This window comes from Macaca nemestrina, chromosome 3 (assembly GCF_043159975.1).
Source record: "Macaca nemestrina isolate mMacNem1 chromosome 3, mMacNem.hap1, whole genome shotgun sequence".
Taxonomy (NCBI): domain Eukaryota; kingdom Metazoa; phylum Chordata; class Mammalia; order Primates; family Cercopithecidae; genus Macaca; species Macaca nemestrina.
The window spans coordinates 36,428,325-36,448,603 of record NC_092127.1 but is presented as its reverse complement, the minus strand read 5'-3'; the positions used below and the strand labels follow the sequence as shown (position 1 = coordinate 36,448,603).

General features: G+C 43.9%; 1 protein-coding gene across 13 annotated transcripts in view; it reads left to right on the top strand.

Moving 5' to 3' along the window:
- The window catches only part of LOC105463500 (tripartite motif containing 2), a 186,232-nt gene that overhangs the window by 89,427 nt on the left and 76,526 nt on the right, over positions 1-20,279 (top strand). For 2 of the 13 annotated variants that reach the window (XM_011710622.2, XM_011710620.2), the window contains exon 1: positions 15,622-16,223. The exons of 10 other annotated variants lie outside the window; for them this stretch is intronic. In XM_011710622.2, the coding sequence (XP_011708924.1) occupies positions 16,221-16,223 (3 nt within the window). In that variant the 5' untranslated portion in view covers positions 15,622-16,220. Of the gene's footprint in view, positions 1-15,621; positions 16,224-20,279 lie in introns of those variants that run through there. One more of the 13 variants, XM_071092917.1, reaches the window with a different exon arrangement.

Here is a 20,279-nt window from a genome sequence, read left to right as displayed (position 1 = left end):
GCATTAAGAGTGCCTCATTGCTCATGAAGATCCATTCATTTAGCCATGAATTAAAAGAAAGCAGCCTCCTTTTCTGAACTTATCTCAGAATTTGGACCTGAGGAAACGGGTACACAGATTCCTGAAAAGCCAGAAACAGTACAGAGAGAATGGAGGAGAGCAAAGCAGCCAGAGGCCACATGCATGCCGGATAAAGGTCCCAGGATGCTGCTAGGAGAGCACTGGCCATTAGAGTAAACAGAAAAATAGAAATGAAACCTATTTTTATAATGAATAATTTTATAGTCTAAGTTTAAATGAAGATTGGGTTTTCCCATTTCTGGGGGCAAACAAACATGTGTTAACAGCTTTTTAAAAATAGAATGGGAATTCTACCGAGGCCCATTATGGAACAGGGGGCAGGCCAAGTGCCGGAACACACTGGCCATCTGATGCCAACCACGTGGGTCCTTTGAATAAATCTGTGCTTTTATCACTTCACCCTGCTCACCAATTTGACTGGATTAAAAGGCTTCATAACAGTCTGTACAACTGCTAATGATGTAACTCCGCTCTTACATGTTTATTTTAGTGTTGGATTTTTATTGTCAAGGTCACTCCGAGGATATGCGTGTTCTTAACTACACAAAATTGGTACTTAGCCTTGGTCTATTTTGTCTTGTATCTTTTTTTTTTTCTTTCCTATTCCCAGGAGTCTGCCTTCTCTGTGAATCCCCCTCTAACAGGATGTCGTGGTTTATTTATTCCCTGCCCTTTGCCATGTGGATGGGCGGATTTTTAACCTTTTAGTACCATCATCCTTTGTGGTAGGTTCCTGTTTCTCTGCTATCTTGGGAACTCCTGCTGTTCGACCGTGTTGTTTGCATATTTATAAACTCTTAACCATTAACTCTTCAAGCAGACCAGCTGCTGCATGAGAGCTATTTGCTATTCCTCAGCATTGTTTTCTAGTCTCATTTAGCAAGACCTTTGCTTATTGTACTTCCAGTTGTGTCTGTTGTGGAACAGGCTCCACAGAACTACTGAAACTGTAAAGAAACTCAGGCAGCCTGCACAGACCTCCAGCTCCCTGGGTCTGCCTGTAAAGAGTGGATGCCGGGGCAGATGGAGAGCAGCAGGCACTCGGAGTCAGGCCTGAGATCTGCAAATGGCTTTGCCACTTGCTGGTTGTAGGGCGTGGTGGGGGCTGGGATCAAATCACCTCCCCAGCTCTCTGTTTCTTTGTCTATACAATGGTGATCAAACTGGATATGTCCACTGAGCACCAGGTGTCCTGAAGAGATGGGCGGGGGTGGAGGCAGCACGAGTGGAAGGTAAGCATGTTGGCAGGGGCCCCAGGGCCTGGGCAGCTCTCTAGAGAAAGGATTTCATAGCTTTAAAACCACAGGACTCTGTCACCTCTAAGGTCCTTTCCAACTTCAAATACACCTCTGATTCCATGAACGGATGATAATCTTGTGCCTTCCTGCTTCATTACTGGTGTAGAGGCCCTGCCAAGGCAAGGAGGGAAGTGGACTAGGAGCTAGGCCTGAGGCTAGGGTGGAGCCCCCAAGTTTCCTATCAGCACCACCAAACTGAACTGAAGCCCCCCACATGATTGGAAAGTGATAGAGAAAGTGATGGAGTTTAAGCCCTTGATTCAGGTTGTTGGGTTTAAAACTGAAGATCCATATGATGGGGTGACTTTTACTCCTTGAGAGAGTACCAGTGCCGTGCCATGTGGCAGGGTGAAGACAAAAGGCAGTGCCAGGTTCCCTGAGCGTGGGCTTGTGCTTCTTCATGGGTAGGGAAGGGGCGCACTGGATGCAGTTAGTTACATCCTTGCTAGATCCCAGATCCTCACTTTTTCCTTTCGAAAGAAGTCTAAGTAATAGACTTGCTTTCTTTCTTCAACACATAGTAGTTAAAACCAAGTGGCAACTTGGTAGGCAGCCAGCTGGTTATCTATGACTCAAACTATCAAGGATGGAGACATCTGTACCTGGGCCACGTTCTTCCCAGAGGAGTCCTTACTAAGTCAGAGGGCGTTATTGTGACATCTGACCTTGTGGATGGTTCAACATGTCAATCAGGCTGGATAAGCAAATTCTTTATCTAGTAAAAATGGCTGGGCATGGATAATATGTGGTTTCTTCCTCTCCTTCCTCCTCCTCGTCCCTTTCCTGCTCCCCCTCCTCCTCCTCCTTCTTCTTCTTCTTCTTTTTTTTTTTTTTCCTTGAGACAGGGTTTCACTCTGTTGCCCAGACTGGAGAGAGAGCAGTGGCATAATCACTGCTCACTGCAGCCTCAACCTCCCAGGCTTAAGTGACCCTCCTCCCCCAGCCTCCTAAGTAGCTGGGACCACAGGCATGCGCCACCACTGCCTGCTAATTTTTAAATTTTTTTGTAGAAATGGGGTTTCCTTATGTTGCCCAGGCTAGTCTGGAAATCCTGGCCTCAAGCAATCCTCTTGCCTCAGCCTCCCAAAGTGTTGGGATTACAGGCATGAGCTACCATGCCGCCGCCATCTTCTTCTTCTCCTTCCTCTTCTCTTTCCTCTTCTCCCTCCTCTTCTCTTTCCTCTTCTCCTTCTCTTCTCCTTTTTCTCCTCCGTCTTCTCCTTCCTCTTCTTCCTTCTTTTCTCTTCCTTCTTCCTTCTTTTTTCTTCCTTCTTCCTTCTTCTTTTCTTCTTCTTCTTCATTTTTTAATTAGAGATGAGGTCTCACTATGTTGCCCAAGCCCATCTTGAACTCCTGGGCTCAAGTAATCCCCCTGCCTCAGTCTCCAAAGTAGCTGAGACTACAGGTGTGTACCACTGCACCCAGCAACACATAGTTTTTTTTAAGATGTACAAGAAAAAATTTGATTCTTGGAATGGATTTATAAGGCAGCTTTGCATTTCCTCTGGGTCAAGGGAAACAAGTTTATTAATTGTAGTGTCTTTGGAACAGGTACATATTTTAATATTATTAGAGAAAGAATTTCTGGCCTGCAAATAATTTGATACGAACTAGAGAATAAATATATTCCTACATTGCAGGAGAAAGCAAAATGTAATGTCCTGCCGGGCATGGTGGCTCACACCTGTAATCCCAGCACTTTGGGAGGCCAAGGCGGGCGGATCACGAGGTCAGGTGATCGAGACCATCCTGGCTAACACGGTGAAACCCCGTCTCTACTAAAAATATAAAAAAGTAGCCAGGCGTGGTGGCGGGCACCTGTAGTCCCAGCTACTCAGGAGGCTGAGGCAGGGGAATGGTGTGAACCCAGGAGGCGGAGCTTGCAGTGAGCTAAGATTGCGCCACAGTACTCCAGCCTGAACGACAGAGTGAGACTCCATCTCAAAACAAACAAACAAACAACGTAACGTCCTATTTCTCTCCACAGATACTTAAGAGGGAAAGGGAGAAGGAAAGGAAAGAATGGAATTAGGAATTACATAGCATAACTTGGGATACCTGTTACGGCTAAATCATTTGTGATCTGATTTCTATGTTGGTGGGGCTTGGCCTGTTTCTGGAGGTTTCTCCTGCCTTCCCTCATTTTCCCAGCTTTCTTCATTCAGCACACATTCTTTTTTCTCCCATCCTCTGTGGGTAAAATCTAGGGGGCTTGTGACCCTCTGAGGTGTTTCTTGCTGCACTTCTCTGTGCACAGCACTGACAGGCAAAGTGCACACACTGTTGGTTCTTGCACCTGTCAGGAGCAGCTTGCCTCCGCGTGCAGAACACAGGGTGATCATGCATCTGAGGAAATGACTGTCTTTTCCATTTCTTATCTTCTGCACAAGCCAGTGGTAAGTTCTGATTACTTATCTTGGCTTATGCACAAGTAAACTGTAGGTATTATTTTTCATTTACAAGGTTTTTGCTATCCTTGGGTTGGTTTATAATGTTGTTAGTCAGACCAGGTTGTGTTTTAATGTCCAGACACTGAATTAGCATATTATGAACCCACCAACTGGATTTTCCTCTGAAGCAAAATCGACAAAAAGTGTGTCAGCCATTTTGTTCAGCTTGAGTAGGGGTGGGCAAACTATGGCCTGTGAGCTGAATTTGGTCCACGGGCTGTTTTTGTACAACCAGTGAGCTAACGATGGTTTTTACATGTTTAAATAATTTGGAAAAAAACAACAGAAAAATAATATTCTGTGACATCAGAAAATTATTTCAAATTTCAGTGTTTATAAATATAATTTTATTGGAACACAGTTATAATCATTTATTTACCAACTGTTATTTATTTGTTTGCTTATTTACTTATTTATTTTGAGACAGGGTCTGGCTTTGTTGCTCAGGATGGCGGTGCAGTGGTGCAATCACAGCTCACTGCAACCTCTCCTACTGGGTTCAAGCGATCCTCCCACCTCAGCCTCCCAAGTAGTTGGGACTACAGGGGTGCACCACCATGCCCAGCTAGTTTCTTTGTATTTTTTGTAGAGACAGGGTTTTGCCATGTTGCCCAGGCTGGTCTCAAACTTCTCAGCTCAGGCAATCTGCCTGCCTCCGCCTCTGAAAGTGCTGGGATTACAGGCATGAGGCACCACACTCAGCCCCTTTACCTACTGTTAATGGCTACTGTCACACTACAATAAAATCGGGCAGTTGCAACAGATACTGTATTGACTCATAAGTCCATAAAGTGTTTGCTATACTGGCCCTTTACAGAAAAGGTTTGCTGACCCCTTTGCTTGTATAAATAAACAGCAACAATAGTTCACGTATATTGGGTCTTCCTCTGTGCCAGGCAATGTGTTAAGCATCTTTTGGGCATTATTTTGTTTAATCCTCATAACATCCCTATAAAGTATATCTCTTTTTACTGCCATTTTACAGAAGAAGAAAAGGAGGGTCAGAGAGGTGCTGTAATTTGGCCAAAATCACACAGCTGGGCAGTATCAGAGGTGGGATTTGTACCCACATTTGTCTGATTCCAGAGCCTGGATTCTTGTCCACCACAGAACACCAACACCCATGCATTTCCTTGGTGGATCTGAAGTAGAGGCCACAGATAAAAATCGTTAATTGTCTGAGGCTTAATTAACTTTTATTTCAAGTACTTTAATTTAGTTTAATTTAGAATTTGAGATTTAATATCTGTCTCTCTTATGAGAAAGTATACGTTCCTTAAGGATAGTGACTATCTGTGGCTCCTAACACAGTGCCCAGCACATAGTAGAAGATAAGTTAAAAGCCTGTTGATGAAGTGGATGGGGAGTAGGAAAGAGGGCAGGAGAAAGGGGGAGGAAGAATGGAGGATGAGAGACATTATCAAGGAAGAGTCAGGGGTGCCCAGCATTGGCCCTGAGGTCATGGATGGTTCTGCTTGGCACAGGGCTCACCCTGACCCAGGGCTCACAGGTCTAGGCACAACACCCTTGGGTCAGACCTCACCTGACCGTGTGCACATTCCATCTGCTGCAGCTTGGCTTCTATTCTTCCGCCCTTGCTCTTCCCCGTTGCCTCTGGTGGCCTTGTGGCTTCCTGGCACTGGTCCAGATGCAATGCCAACCTTGAGAGGTGCATCAATATTTGTTTAGAGTGCATTCATTTGGAGGACGTGGAAGTGAGGCCTCCCATTCTCATGTCCAGAGACGATGACTTACGTCAAAGGGCAAAACTGACGCTGGAAGGGGACCAAAAGGAATCATTTCTCTTCTGATCTTTTTAAGAAGGCTGCTGGCTCTAAGGAAGAGATACTGGCCAATGAGGACTCATTTCCACATGCCGCTGACCAGCACAAAAGTCCAGGTTTCTTTCTCATGAGAACCAGTGGCAGGTAGGCATGAACAGGCTCTCTTCCTTCCTGGGACTGGCCTGGGACTAGAGTTAGTGTGAGACCTCAGCAAGAGTAACAAAGTAGCACTGCAGCCTCTCAGCTGTGTCAAAACCAGCAGGGAGACACCAGTGCTAAGTGGGTGAGGATGCAGAGGGAGGCTGTGTTCAGGCTGGTGTGATAAAAGTGTACAGGCACTAGGTGCGGTTGCTCACGGCTGTAATCCCAGCACTTTGGGAGGCCGAGGCAGGCAGATCATTTGAGGTCAGGAGTTCGAGATCAGCCTGGCCAACATGGCAAAACCCCGTCTCCACTAAAAATACAAAAAAATTAGCTGGGCATGGTGGCGCACGACTGTAATCGCAGCTACTCGGGAGGCTGAGGCAGGAGAATTCCTTGAACCCAGGAGGTTGAGGTTGCTGTGAGCCAATATAGCGCCACTGCACTCCAGCCTGGGAGACAGAGTGAGACTCTGTTTCAAAAAAAAAAACAAACAAAGAAACAAACAAACAAAAAAACTGTATAGAAATATCTCTTCTGATTTTGCATGATTCTGCTCACTCTCATTCATTGATGTATTTTGTGTGGCTTATTAAAGGGTGGTGAGGTGTAGTGTATTATTAAGCTATTCATATGTCCAAAAAACCCCCACAAAGGCTTACTGAATCCTTAAATGAGCCCAGCTCCAGGAGTAAAAAAGTGAATTATCAGTCATTTCTAAAGGAACTCATAAATGTAGTAGTGGCCATAATAATGATAGTAATAATTTATGTTCTGACTGCTTATGATGCATCAGGCACTGGATCATGTTTGTTTGTTTGTTTGTTTTAAGACAGAGTCTCGCTCTGTCACCCAGGCTGGAGTGCCCTGACGCAATCTCCGCTCACTGGAGCGTCCACCTCCCGGATTCAAGCGATTCTTGTGCTTCAGTCTCCTAAATAGCTGGGATTACAGGCGCCTGCCACCATGCCCAGCTAGTTTTTGTACTTTTAGTAGAGACAGGGTTTCACCATGTTGGCCAGGCTAGTCTTGAACTCCTGACCTCAGGTGATCCACCTGTCTCGGCCTACCAAAGTGCTGATTTTACAGGCGTGAGCCACCGCGCCCGGACTGGATCAGGTCCTTTATATAGACTAAAACCATTTCCTTCTCCTAACAATGCTATGTAGTCAGTACCCTTGTCATCCCCCGTACACTTGAGGTAATTGAGGCATAGAGGTTAAATTACTTACCCAGGGTTATACAACTTATAAGTGGCAGAGCCAGGATCCAAACCCATTCTTGGCTCTAGAGCCCATCCTCTTCACCACCGCACCTGAGACTGTGTGTTAGGCCTGGGGCTGACACTGACACACTGGATCATTTAATCATCACAATGGCATTAGGACGTATCATTTTACAAATGAGCTAACAGAGAGGCAAGGAGCAACCTGCAGATAAAGCAAATCCAGATGTGTCTCCGGAGCCGTGCCTTAATCGCAGATGCATTCTGACTTTCATCGTAGAATTCTAATCGTGGATGAAAGTGACCCTGAGTTGTAGCGCCAGGCAGGCTGCTTAGGAAAATACTCTTCTGGTAACAAGTTGGAGGGGCAGCCTTCTGAGGATGGTGTCAGATTCCCCTGTCCTCGCATTAGCTCCCTCTGCCAAAGTGCCCAAATCCTACTTCAGTGTCACCTCCAGGTTTTAAAGCATGAAAACCCAGGCATGTTACCCGGAGAAAGTCCCACCCCCACCATGGGCGCATCGGCTCAGAACCCTCCAGGGTTGGCAGGCAGAGAGCTGTCAACCCTGGACACGGGAAAAGGCCACAGTCGAGAGAACCCCCGTTGCTGGAGGGCCAGGCGGGGACGATCCCCGGGTCTCCTAGCTTTTAATGCCGTCACCGCGGGCCTGACTCCCTCCTCTTCCCCACACCACCACCACTTGAATCAGTTCTTTTACAGAGTGATTCTGTTTCCTGGTGAGACAAAAAGGTTAGAAAAGGAAACCCAGAGTGGGTGGGGGAAAGACAGAGGTTCGGAATACCACCGCGCAATCGCCATCTGGGTGGAGGGGATCCGCCTGCTTTTCTTCCGCCTAAGAGCAGCTCGGCTCCCGCCTCGGGGCGGGGCCTGTTGCCATGGAGCCCGGGCGCGAGGCGGAGCCCGAGGAGTGAAAGCGCTCCCGGCTCCGCCTGGCCTGCGAGGCCGGGGCTGTCTGAGATTTCCCCAGGTCTGTGGTTATGACCGTAGGATGGAATCGTAGAGGTCGGGTGATTCGGTCAGCAGAGAAGAACATTTGTGAGGTTCTCTCTGAACTACATATTGGTCTAAAAGTAATCCACTGTCTGGGACCGAGAGGAAGGAATGTGTGGAAGAGGCAGGCATTATTAGCAGCGCGTCCGCCTCGGCCACCTCCCTGCTTCCGCCCCTACCCTGGAGGCTCTGCTCGGCCTCCGCCAGCTCAGTCGCCCACAGAGACTCCCGGACTCTTAAATCCCAGCCCTGTAGTCAAAACCACTGCATTAATTAAACAAGGTAAACTGGTGAGGCAAGCAGGAACTTGGCACGGCCTTGAATTTAATTGTTAAATTAAGAAGTGTGGTCATGGAGCTCTGCTTAAGAGAAAAACAATACTTGATACCGATGTGCACATCGGTGTAGACACAGATGCAATCAGGAACCCATAGTTAGCACTGGGAGATGACATTCCGGGTATACTCAGGATACATAGTTAACTTTGAATTCTCCAGGCCTAACAATGGGCGAAACAAAAGAGCTTTGTGTTTGCTTGCCTTTGCTTTTTGTTATAGTCAGAGCAGGACAAAGAATAATGAAGGGGTAGATATGTTATTACTTGGGCATTTAATAATCAGTGCATAGCAGAGCCTTGTTTTTGCTTGTCTTTTTTTTTTTTTTCTTTTTTTTTCTTTTTCTTTCTTTCTTTTTTTTTTTCAAGACAAGGCCTCACTCTGTCACCCAGACTGGAGCACAGTGGCCCCATCTCAGCTCACTACAACCTCGGCCTCTTGGGTTCAAGTGATTCTCTTGCCTCAGCCTCCGGAGAAGCTGGGACGACAGGCACGTGCCACCATGCCTGGCTAATTTATGTATTTTTAGTAGTGACAGGGTTTCACCATGTTGACAAGGCTGGTCTCCAGCGCCTGACCTCAAGGGATCTGCCTGCCTTGGCCTCCAAAAGTGCTGGGATTACAGGCGTGAGCCACCACACCAGGCCTACGTCAGTCTTTTCTACAAAACTACAGAACTCTCTATCAAGAATAATGCTAGAGAAGGATTATTAATGGGATGGTTTGTAAGTACCTAGAAAAAAAAAGCATCCTGAGTTCCATAAGAATAAATGATACCAGACCAACCAAAATTCCTTGTTGGATAGGGTTGCTGGGCATGAATTTATGTTCAATATGAGTCAATATGAGAAAAGTGCCAAGAAAGGTACAAGGACCTCAGAGGTACTTAATAGAAGGATAGAGCCTGGAGCAAGCAAAGTGATGGTCTTGCTCTGTTCTGTGCTGGGCAGATCCCACCTGGATATGTCTTCAGTTTGGAGCAGCTCCCTGTGGGAAACATACTGGGCAGGGAGTCAGGGGTGCTAGACCTGGGTCACCTTTACTGCAAATACAGCCTGGCTGCAAAGGGCTATCCCGATCCTTGAGACCCAGTCAACACAACTGTGAGCTGGAGGCAAATAACTCAGTCCCCAGGAATGATTTTGAGAGGTTCTGTTCATGTCATTTATTTTTGTATCACCAGTGCCTTGTGTACCACTGGCACACAATCATTTGTGCAATGTATAACATTAAAGGGTCATCCCAAGGCCAGGCCAGTTCTGGTGTGAATTCTTGGATTGGAACTGGGTCAGCTGGTTCCTGATAAATCTACTCCTATCCATATAACCCCAACAGGTTAAGGCCAACTTGCACCTTTTCTCTTTTAAGGATGCTTAAGAGAAAGTCCTTTCTGCTTCATTCACCATTACTTCCTGACTGTCCTGTCTGTTCTTAAAACCTTCCCCACAGCCTCTAATGAATGATCCCAACCCTTAAACATAGGGGGCCTCACCAGGGCTACTGCCAGTAGAGAGGAAGGGGCTCAGCCTCTTGGGGTCCAAACCAAACCACTTAATCAAACTGACTACAGAGAGTCTGGACTGTCCAGAAGGAGCTGGGCTTTGAGGGCCACACCTGGAGTGCTAACCTGTGAAATCCATCATAATAATACTTCCTCTCCAGTTGCTCATGCTTGAACTGAAGGCTGGAAATAATTACTTCTTACCATCTTCTTTTATAAAACCATTGGGCAATACTTTTCATAAAGTTTTTATGTTTGTTTGTTTTCTTTATATCTTTAAAATTTTTTTCTACTTGACATGTTAATGAGGTACAGTGTGATGTTTCAATATGGATGCATATTGTGTAACAATTAAATCGGGATACTTAGCATATGCATCACCTTATACCTTTCTTTGTAGTGAGAACATTCAAAATTCTCTCTTCTAGCTATTTTGAAATATACAGGCCGGGTACTGTGGCTCACGCCTGTGATTTCAACACTTTGGGAAGCTGAGATGGGCATATCACTTGAGCCCAGGAGTTCTAGACCAGCCTGGGCAGCATGGCAAAACCCTGTCTCCATAAAAAAATACAAAAAATTAACTGAGCACAGTGGTGCATGCCTGTAGTCCCAGCTACTGGGGAGACTAAGGTGGGAGGATCGCTTGAGGCCAGAAGGTCGAGGCTTCAGTGAGCAGCAGTCACGCCACTGCACTCCAGCTTGGATGACAGAGTGACACCCTGTCTCAAAAAATACAAATTAAAAAATGAAATCTACAATGCATTATTGTTAACTGTAGTGACTCTACTGTACAATAGAACACTAGAACTTGTTCCTCCTATCTAACTGTAACTTTGTATCTGTTGACTAATCTCTCCCTATCTGCCTCCTCCAACCCCAATAAAGTTTGTTGAAATCAGAGACACAGAAAATGAAATGATGATTGCATTAGGCAGCTTTTATAAGCTCCTGATTTCAGTTGGCCTCTTCTCGTTCATTATATTTATCTCACACTGAAACACATCACCTCTCTACTTAGCGGGCTTTGTTCTACTCTGGAGTTGCCTGATTACTGTTCCTGTTCTTTCACATCCTGGGGCAGGTGACATACTGAAAGAGGAGTGGTGCCAGCCACAAGACCTGGACTCTAGTTCACCTCTATTATATTGTGGCTACTCCATTCTGGGCTGGTCACTTTACCTTTCTACATCTCAATTTCCACTAAAATAATAATGCCTGCTCTACCCGTTTCTAGGTTAGCTTTGAGGATCAAAGAGAAAATCTATGAAGGTACTTTCTATTTTTTTTTTTTTTTTTTTTGAGACAGAGTCTCACTCTGTCGCCCAGGCTGGAGTGCAGTGGCCTGATCTCGGCTCACTGCAACCCCTGCTGCCCAGGTTCAAGCAATTCTCCTGCCTCAGCCTCCTGAGTAGCTGGGATTACAGGCGCCTGCCACTGCACCCGGCTAATTTTTGTAGTTTTAGTAGGGACGGGGTTTCGCCATCTTGGCCAGGCTGGTCTTGAACTGCTGACCTTGTGATCCACCCGCCTCGGCCTCCCAAAGTGCTGGCAGGCGTAAGCCACTGTTCCTGGCTTGTGAAAGTACTTTCTAAATCATAAACTAGCAGATATGAAGAATTGCCTGTCCATAATGGTCTCTGATCCAACTAATTTTTCAATTCTGAGATGAACTTTCACCTTTATGTCATATGTTCATTCACAGGACTTTCATCATTCCCTATCTACTTATTGGGCACCTAGTAGGTGACAGGCACTGCACTAAGGGTTAGTGAGTTAAAAGGTGGAACCTTCAACAGCTTCCAGCAAGAATGCCGTGGAGTACACAGGAGTGGTACTCAATCCAGACTGTGGGTGGGAGGGTCTGGGCATCAGAGGAAGAGTCAGAGAATCCTTCCTAAAGTGAGTGGTAGCTTTGTTGAGTCTAAAGGAATCCGAGAAGTTAACGAGGGGCAGGAGGCAGGAGAGGATGGGAGTGTTCCTGGCAGAACAAGTGGTAGGTGAGCCTAGAGATTAGTGTTTCTCAAAGGGGATGCTACTGACATTAGTGTTGTGGGGACAGATGTACTTTTAAGGTACTCTCCCATTCACTGGAGCAGGTTTGGCATCCCTATGCCCAGGCACTAAATGTTAGTAGTTACCCGCCCCCACACACACTGGTATAACAGCCACAGTGCCCCTTCACATTTCTAAATGCATACCCTACTACACCACGGGAGGGGTTGGTACCATTCCTTTGGCTGAGAGCCACTGCTAAAAAAATACATGTGGAATCATCAGAGGCGTTTGAACCAGAGCAACTCCATCTTGAATAGGAGTCAGGTAAAATGAAGCTGAAACCTCCTGGGCTGCATTCCCAGATGGTTAAGGCATTCTAAGTCATAGGATGAGATAGGAGGTCGGCACAACATACAGACCTTGCCGATAAAACAGGTTGTAGTAAAGGAACTGGCCTAAACCCACCAAAACCAAGATGGCCGCGAGAGTGACTTCTGGTCCTCCTCACTGTTACACTCCCACCAGCGCAGTGACAGTTTACAAATGCCATGGCAACGTTAGGAAGTTACCCTATATGATCAAAAAAGAGGAGGCATGAATAATCCACCGCTTGTTTAGCATATCATCAAGAAATAACCATATAAATGGGCAACCAGCAGCCCCTGGGGCTGCTCTGCCTATGGAGTAGCCGTTCTTTTATTCCTTTACTTTCTTTATAAACTTGCTTTTGCTTTGCACTATGGACTCGCCCTGAATTCTTACCTGCCGGAGATCCAAGAACGCTCTCTTGGGGTCTGGATTGGGACTGCTTTCCAGTAACAGAATTCTTACGAACTGGAGTGTGACTAGGGAGGACAGAAGGTAGAAAATAATCAGGAAGCAGACGCCGGATTGTAAATTACCTTGTATGCCATCCTAAGATGTTTACTTTCTGGGATACATTTTCTTGAGCAGGGATAGGCAGACTGTATATAAAGTGCATTGGATTGAACTTGGCACATCATACAGGGTCAGTAAATACTGGATCACTATCTCTCATGGTCCTGCCAATCCCAATTTAGTAGCATATATCCTCTTCTTATGCATAGGCACTGTCTGTATACTTCCCCAGTGCACAAATCATAGACTGACTGATGACAGTTTAGCTCTAATCTCCATTCAGCTGGAGGGAAACAGTGGGGAGAGGCAAGACAGCTCCAAGAAGTCAATAAGGTGTGCAGTGGCTGTAATCCCAAGAATCTTGGGCTCTTCTCTGCCCTTGAGACCCCTCGAGTCCGACCACTTGAGACCACAATACGGGAAACTCCAACTCAGAAACATAACCAGCAGCCACTATCACCATCTACATACCTGTTTTCAGGAAGTGCCAAGGAGATGATGCTTGGCACTTCGGTGGAGGCCTCCCACAGTTACCCAAGCCCCAACTTATAAACAGTTGGTTTCATTTGCCAAGACATACGTTAAAAACGAGGCTGCATTTTCCTATAATAAGCAGTATTATGTGTGTTTGTTAGATTCTGAGCCCCCAAAACCCATTTAACCCATATAGTAGTTAAGCCATGGTGGTGAGGGTATTCGAAACTCAGCTATCCTATGTAATGCTATTTCCAGGGAAGAGATATTCCCAATTCCAGGTAAAAGATCAGAAATGGATATCACCTGCATTTGTTCTACCTTTACCCCAGGCTTCCGCTATACTTAGGTATTACTCTCAGGTCCCATGAGCCATCTCATGCCTTTGACTGTGCTGCACTCAGTGCCTGAAATGCTCCGCACGCCTCCCTGGCCCTTCATATCCCTTCTATGGGCACCTAGAGCATTTGCTTTCTCTTGCTGTTAAGCGTTTATCACTCTGAATTGCAATTGCCTGCTTACCAACCCATCTCCCACACTAGATTGTGATGTCCCTGAGGGCTCAGAAATATTAAATTATTCTCTATATCCTCAGTGCCTACTCAGTGCTTGGAACACACAACACTCAACAAGTGTTCATTGGAATGAATGATTGAATGAGTAAGTTAACATCCTCTGGCTAGAAGCCCAGCAACAAGACCAAAGATCTCTCCCACTTCTCCACCTTCAGAGAACAGAGACCTGGTCTAGTTATAGGTCCCAAGACTCTGGGTTGACTGGAAGAAGAGAATGAGAGAGATCAGGAGAAAGAATGTGTTGGGGGAGGGGTCAGCATTCGATGAATTTGGCTTTGGGATAGGCTTAGTAGCAGAATGAGAAGAAGAAAGGACTCCTGTCATAGTAAGTCAGACACCTGTCTGATGGCCTGTCTTAGAAAAAAGATATTGTAAAACTCAGTGGGGGTAGCCTGCTTCTAGTTTTAGGAGTTGGTCCTAATTAAACTGTAACTTCTAAAGCAGAACATATGTCCACACAAAACCTTGTACACAAATGTTTATAGCAGCACTGTTCATAATGGCCAAAAAGTGGAAACAACCCAGTGTCCATTGGCTGATGAACAGATGAACAAAAGGTGCTAAATTCATGCAATGGAAAATCGTTCAGCCATACAAAAGAATGAAATAGTGACACATGCTACCACATGGATGAACTTGGAAAACATTCTGCCAAGTGAAAAGAGCAAGACACACAAGACCACACATTATATGATTCCAGTCCAGAACAGGGAAACCTTTAGCAACAGAAAGGTTTAGATTAGTGATTGCTTAGGACTGTGGGGATGTGATGTGGGAGGGAAGAGAGTGATAGCTAAAGAGTATTTAGTATAGCTAAAGAGTGATAGCTAAAGTGATAGCTAAAGAGTTGGATGTTTGTTTGTTTGTTTGTTTGTCTGAGGTGATGAAAATGTTCCAAAATTGGCTGTGGTAATAGTTGCCCACATCTATGAATATACTAAAAACCATTACATTGTACACTTTAAATGGGTGAATTGTATGGTATGTGAATTACAATTCAATGAAGCTTTAAAAAAAATCTGCAAAACTTCTAAAGCAGGGTGTTAACTGGGATTTTGAGAACTGTGTATCACCTAAAATGGCACGCCAAAATTGGCATGTATGTGCATTTCTGAGGTCTGTCAATTTTGCTGTTTTCTCTATGATCCCCCTCCTCCTACTACTGCCAAAGGTGATCATCACTGCTCTGCAGAGCTGAGGCCCCTTCAAGGGCTCACTGTAATGCTTGACTGTGTGGAAAGAATGTGATAAATATTCATGTAATCAAATATGCAGATGCCCAGTTTTTTAAAATAAACATTATTAGCAATCCCTTTGAAACTAGTAACTAAACAAGGAATAGGATGCAATACTGTCCCCTGCCTTTATTGTTGTAGAAAAAGGAACGGTTGTGAATTCTACGCTGATATGTAAGATTTTTTATTCTAAACTATTATTTGTAATCTGGAGACCTAATCACTATTATATAGCTACTTGCTGATCATTTTTACATTATTAATACCTTCTAAAACTAAGTTTCATGACTTGGCAGGAAATTAAGTCAAATATGTTATTTGTCAAGTTTCTCAACTTTTAACTGAAAACTTCGTGATCAGAAAAAGAACAGGGTCTGGTTATCCCCGAATCAAAAAATGTACCATATGATTTTTCTCTGAATCATTAGAACCACAAAAAGCAGAGAAATGTCATTGCATGATTTGACTTTGTGGAACCATATTTTATCGACCCTGCCCTGGGTAAACACCAAGAGAGGAAAATTAGTAGGGGCTTGTGGAACTGGACTGTTTTGTTTGTTTGTTTGTTTGTTTGTTGCATTAAAAAAAATTATGTGTTTCAAGCTACTTGAGACATCTAAGAAAATCAATCATCTCTCTTTCTAACAAGCAAGTGTGTGCTCTCACACTCACACAAAGCACTTCTCTAAATGTGAACTTTTCATTTTGAGGTACCATATGCCTTCTCCCTAGAATCTATTCTCACTGTGTTCACCGTTTGCGTCCCAGCACTCCTTCCGTCTGATCTGTAGCACTCCCTGTACCTGCCCCGGCTGCGTTGCGCGGAGACTGCACTGGTCGCCTCTCCCCTGGTTAATCCTGCAGTCACTTTCTGGTGATGGAGCCCAGCATGAGAGCATGGAAACAGCTGACTGCTGACTCAGAGGGAAAGCAAGCCACCCACGAATCTCATTGCAGCTCGCTGCTGCATCCCTATCCCATAATCCCTTGCCTGGTTTGCTGCAGTCTTTTCAACAGACGCTCAGTGAGAAAAAGATGTCCTGTAAGATCAAGACCGATTGGTGTGAATACTGAAGGGGGTCTTCCACTTGTTAATGACCCAGAAACATTCCTGCGACTTTCCAGCCTTCTCTTATTTCCTCCATTTTTCTCTTCCTCTGTTCTGTGCATCAACTGGCACATCACTACTTAGAGCAGAAGATATGCTGGGCTTCTGATGATGGCTGCACTGCATGGTAGGGAATTTTAACCAGTCTCTTTGCATGGTGCTTCCCAACTTGAGGTGTTAGCAGAAACGTGCGTTGTTCTTTTGGATTGCCGCGTAGCTGCAGCGACAGACTTGGGGAGCATTTGATGCCTCGTTGATTAGTCTGTCTGTCTTCAGAAATGGGTAGGTCCTAAATGTTCAGACTGCTTAGCCAGGTGGGTAACTGATTTCTCCTGCTCTCTCGGTTCTTTTTTTCTCCCCTCATCTCTCATGGCGATGCTGCATCCTCTGTAGCTGTAAAATAGAGACCCATTCTTTGCTTAAACAAAGGCACCAAATTAACAAGTATGGGGAGAAAGTCATGCAAGATTTTCTTATCAAGTTCTAATGTGATCTGACTAGATTTGTATTTTTACCAGTCTTTATTTTAGTGTGTATCTTGGCTTGTTTTAAACAGAAGAATTTTGCCCCCTGCATCTCTCCGTTGGGTGCAAACATGGAGATGAAATGTTTAATTTGCAGGATTCCTTCCCCGCTGCCCCAGGGTGGAGGAGAACGTGCGACCCTCCCCCACTCTGTCCTCTATTAAAGAACCCTGGGGTTGAGTTCCATGGCTGGCAGTTACCATTGGAAACCCATTCATTCATAATGCATGACTCGACCCTCTGAATTCTGAATGCCATTGAGGGCCAGCAAACAAACATGTAGGAGATAATTTGTTTTTTTTCTGACAATTTTTTTTCCTGCCTTTCAAGTACAGTCAAATCTGGGTGGAGCTCAATGATAGCATTAGACAGGGAAAAAAAAAAAAAAATCCTTGAGTTTTGGATTGGTCCTTAGGTTTGCTTCCTGAAACAGTGGGGATTATTTTTGTGTCAGAGCTTTTTCTACAAGTATGCCCCACCCTGTCATTATTCCTTCTTTTTGGGGGGATAGGAGAGCGAGTAGCAAGGCTGTTTGTTTTAAATTAAAAATTGAATGTTAATAAATGGATTTCTGAACCAAAAGATAAAATGGTTTTTTTGTCTAATGGAAAAGATAGTTTCAATGTAATAGCTTTCAGAATGAAGTGTTTAAAAGATTGTTTCTCTAGCTTAGATCATGTTACAGCAGTTTTATTCGTTACGAAAATTTGTTTTAAAAGAAGGTTTTACACTCCAGTATATATGTAAGGAGAGCCATTTGTTCATGCAGAATTCTTCAAATGACTTATTAAGTGTTAGGATTCAGTTCTGCCTCGTGTGAATCTGTTTTCTGGTGTCTTTCATTATTTCAGGCACAGGCTTGAGTCCCACTGTTCCTAACCCACTATAATGTTAAATAATGCACGCCCCTCCCGAGCAGCACACAATGAGAAGTTTCATGTGTGCTGTGGTATGAGAAAGCAGCTTTCGGATGCAGAGACATGAGTAGTAACCCTTCCTAAACCTTTAAGTGTTTCTGTCCAATTTTCTCATAGGAAGACACAAGCGATTTGCATTGGAAAGCTTAAAACACAGCTGAATGTAAAAATTTTCTCTGATAGAACATGCTGTTTCAAGATATACGAATGCGTGTATGTAACTCACACATTTTTTAAAAGGAGACTAAAATCTATATACATTTTTTGCCATAGTTAATACTATAGTCCTGCAATGACTTAATTATTTTTTTATTGTGACAAAAGCTTCATGGATTTTGTTGCTTGTGAAATAAAGTTAAAACACTCATTCTTTGTCTTACTAAGAAATGAAAATGTTCTTTATCTGGGTATCCTTAAGCATTAATTTCTACATACTTAGGCCTTTCTTTTATCTCTTTTTATTAGGTAGGGGAAAATCCCAAATATGTAGCAATTTTTAAGACTCCCTTTTGCCTCTTTTAATTATTTCTCTTATAAAACTAAGACTACCCAAATATTTTATATATTATTGAAATGTATAGAAGAGAAATACTTTTGAATTTTAAAAAATTTGCTGCCAAATTGTTTACTGTCGTAGTTTTTTCTTCAAAAAATGTGACTTGAATTACTTCCTACTACAGCAAAATGATGATTTGCACATACCTGTGACAGCCTTTTTCTTTAATCTCTGGTGCCATCTCTGTCCCTTTATTACTTATACAAAGGCTTTAGTTCAGAGTGGAATTTGCTCCATTATAGGGTTGGCTATTAGGGTTTTCTGAATATTTTTATTGTGCAGATGGTCTGAATTCAACGGATTAGATTTCCTCATAGAATTTGGAGCTTTAGATTGGACCAGAAAGTGAGAAAATAATGAGCCAAGTATTCAAATAGCATCATTGCAGGAAACAGATTTCTGCTTTTAGTATGCAAATCTTTCTATTCCCTTTTACTTTACCTCTTCTGTCTTCACATTCTCGACAGCCTCCATTTTTCCATTAAGTGCTTATTATTATTATTTTTAAACATTATTAATTTAAGTACTTAATTCTAATCAACAACAGAATTAAATAATGTGCTTCCTGTATACCGGGAGCAAAAAGGAGGTTCCTATTATGTAGAGCTGTGTCTCTTAGTTGTGTTGTGAAATAATTTTCTCCTTTCCCGTCTTGCTAGTTTCTTCCAACCCCTAGAAAGGTACCAGCACTTAGCTCCCTTGCTGATCTCTACCTTTTTTGTGGTCCCAGAATACTTGACCTCTTTGTGTAGTCCCCAAGCAAAGCAAGGGAGGAGACCTGGCAAAGTGATGGATGTAGAGAGAGGAGACCCCAAGCATCTTGACTGTCCCAGAGTGCTGTGAGATGAATGTCTATTAGCCTGACCACTTAACATTCCACCACACAGACCCAGCTTGATCTTAACAATTGCTGCCAAAGGTGAGGCAATGGCCTTCTTTATATACTAAAGAAAGAGGTAGGGGAAATAATAAGGGGAAATATGTCTTCATGACATATCATAAAGACAAGTCAGGGGCTCAGCTTAAAAATCAGCTTCCATTTGGTAAAAACCAATTCATCTGAGGAAGCTGTCATACATCTGACTCTGAAAATAAGGAGAAAAAGAACCTTGGAGAGCTTGGACACACCCTGCCTGAAGACAAAAGTTAAAGGAGATGGCTTTTGAATGCCTTCCCCCCAAACACACACACACACACACACACACACACATCATCATCATCATCATCATCATCATCATCAGGAAAGATAATGCATCTAGCCTTCTGATTTACAAAATGGCCCATCTGGGATAGAGGCTTGATTTAACTGGAAATGGGTCACCCTGTTTTAATTTCACTAAAGATTGTCCTCTTTTCTTCTAATTGAGACCTCAGTAACAATCCAATTCAATTGCAGGCAAATGATAATAGGCTCATGATTTTAAACATTACAAATACCTTTTTCATCGTTTTAATTTATGCCACATGTTCTGGCAGGTACAGGGTAGCATATTGTGATTTATAGATAATCCAAATGGTTCAGGATTTCCTTTCTATAAATGTACCAGAAGATTTGTAATTGCTTGGAAAGCAGATGTTTGCATGTCTGCATGAGAACAATAAAAAATGGGCCAGGCCGGGCACAGTGACTCATGCCTGTAATCCCAGCATTTTAAGAGGCCAAGGCTGGCGGATTGCTTGAGCCCAGTGGTTCGAGACCAGCCTGGCCAATATGGTGAAACCCTGTCTCTACTAAAAATACAAAAATTAGCCGGGTGTGGTGGGGCACACCTGTAATCCCAGCTAGGCTGGAGGCTGAGGTAGGAGAATCACTTGAACCTGGGAGGTGGAGGTTGTGGTGAGCTGAGATCACACCACTGTACTCCAACCTGGGAGACAGAGGGAGAATATGTCTTAGGGAGAGAAAAAGAAAAAGGCATCTTAATAAATAAATCCAACTAAAGTGGCACCAAAGAGAAGCAATAACCCAGGAATACCATAAAATTAGACAGTAGGAATGTAGTTGAGTATCTTTAGGATGATGTATAATCAAATATGTGACCTCTTACCCACAAATCACTTGTTAAAATTTTATTTTTTAGCAGAATCTTGGCCTCTGTTACCCTACCACATTCCCTAGAACAGGCAGACAAGATTTTGCCAGCTCCCTCCCCTCCTCAAGAAGAGCGATTTAACATTGGCTTTTC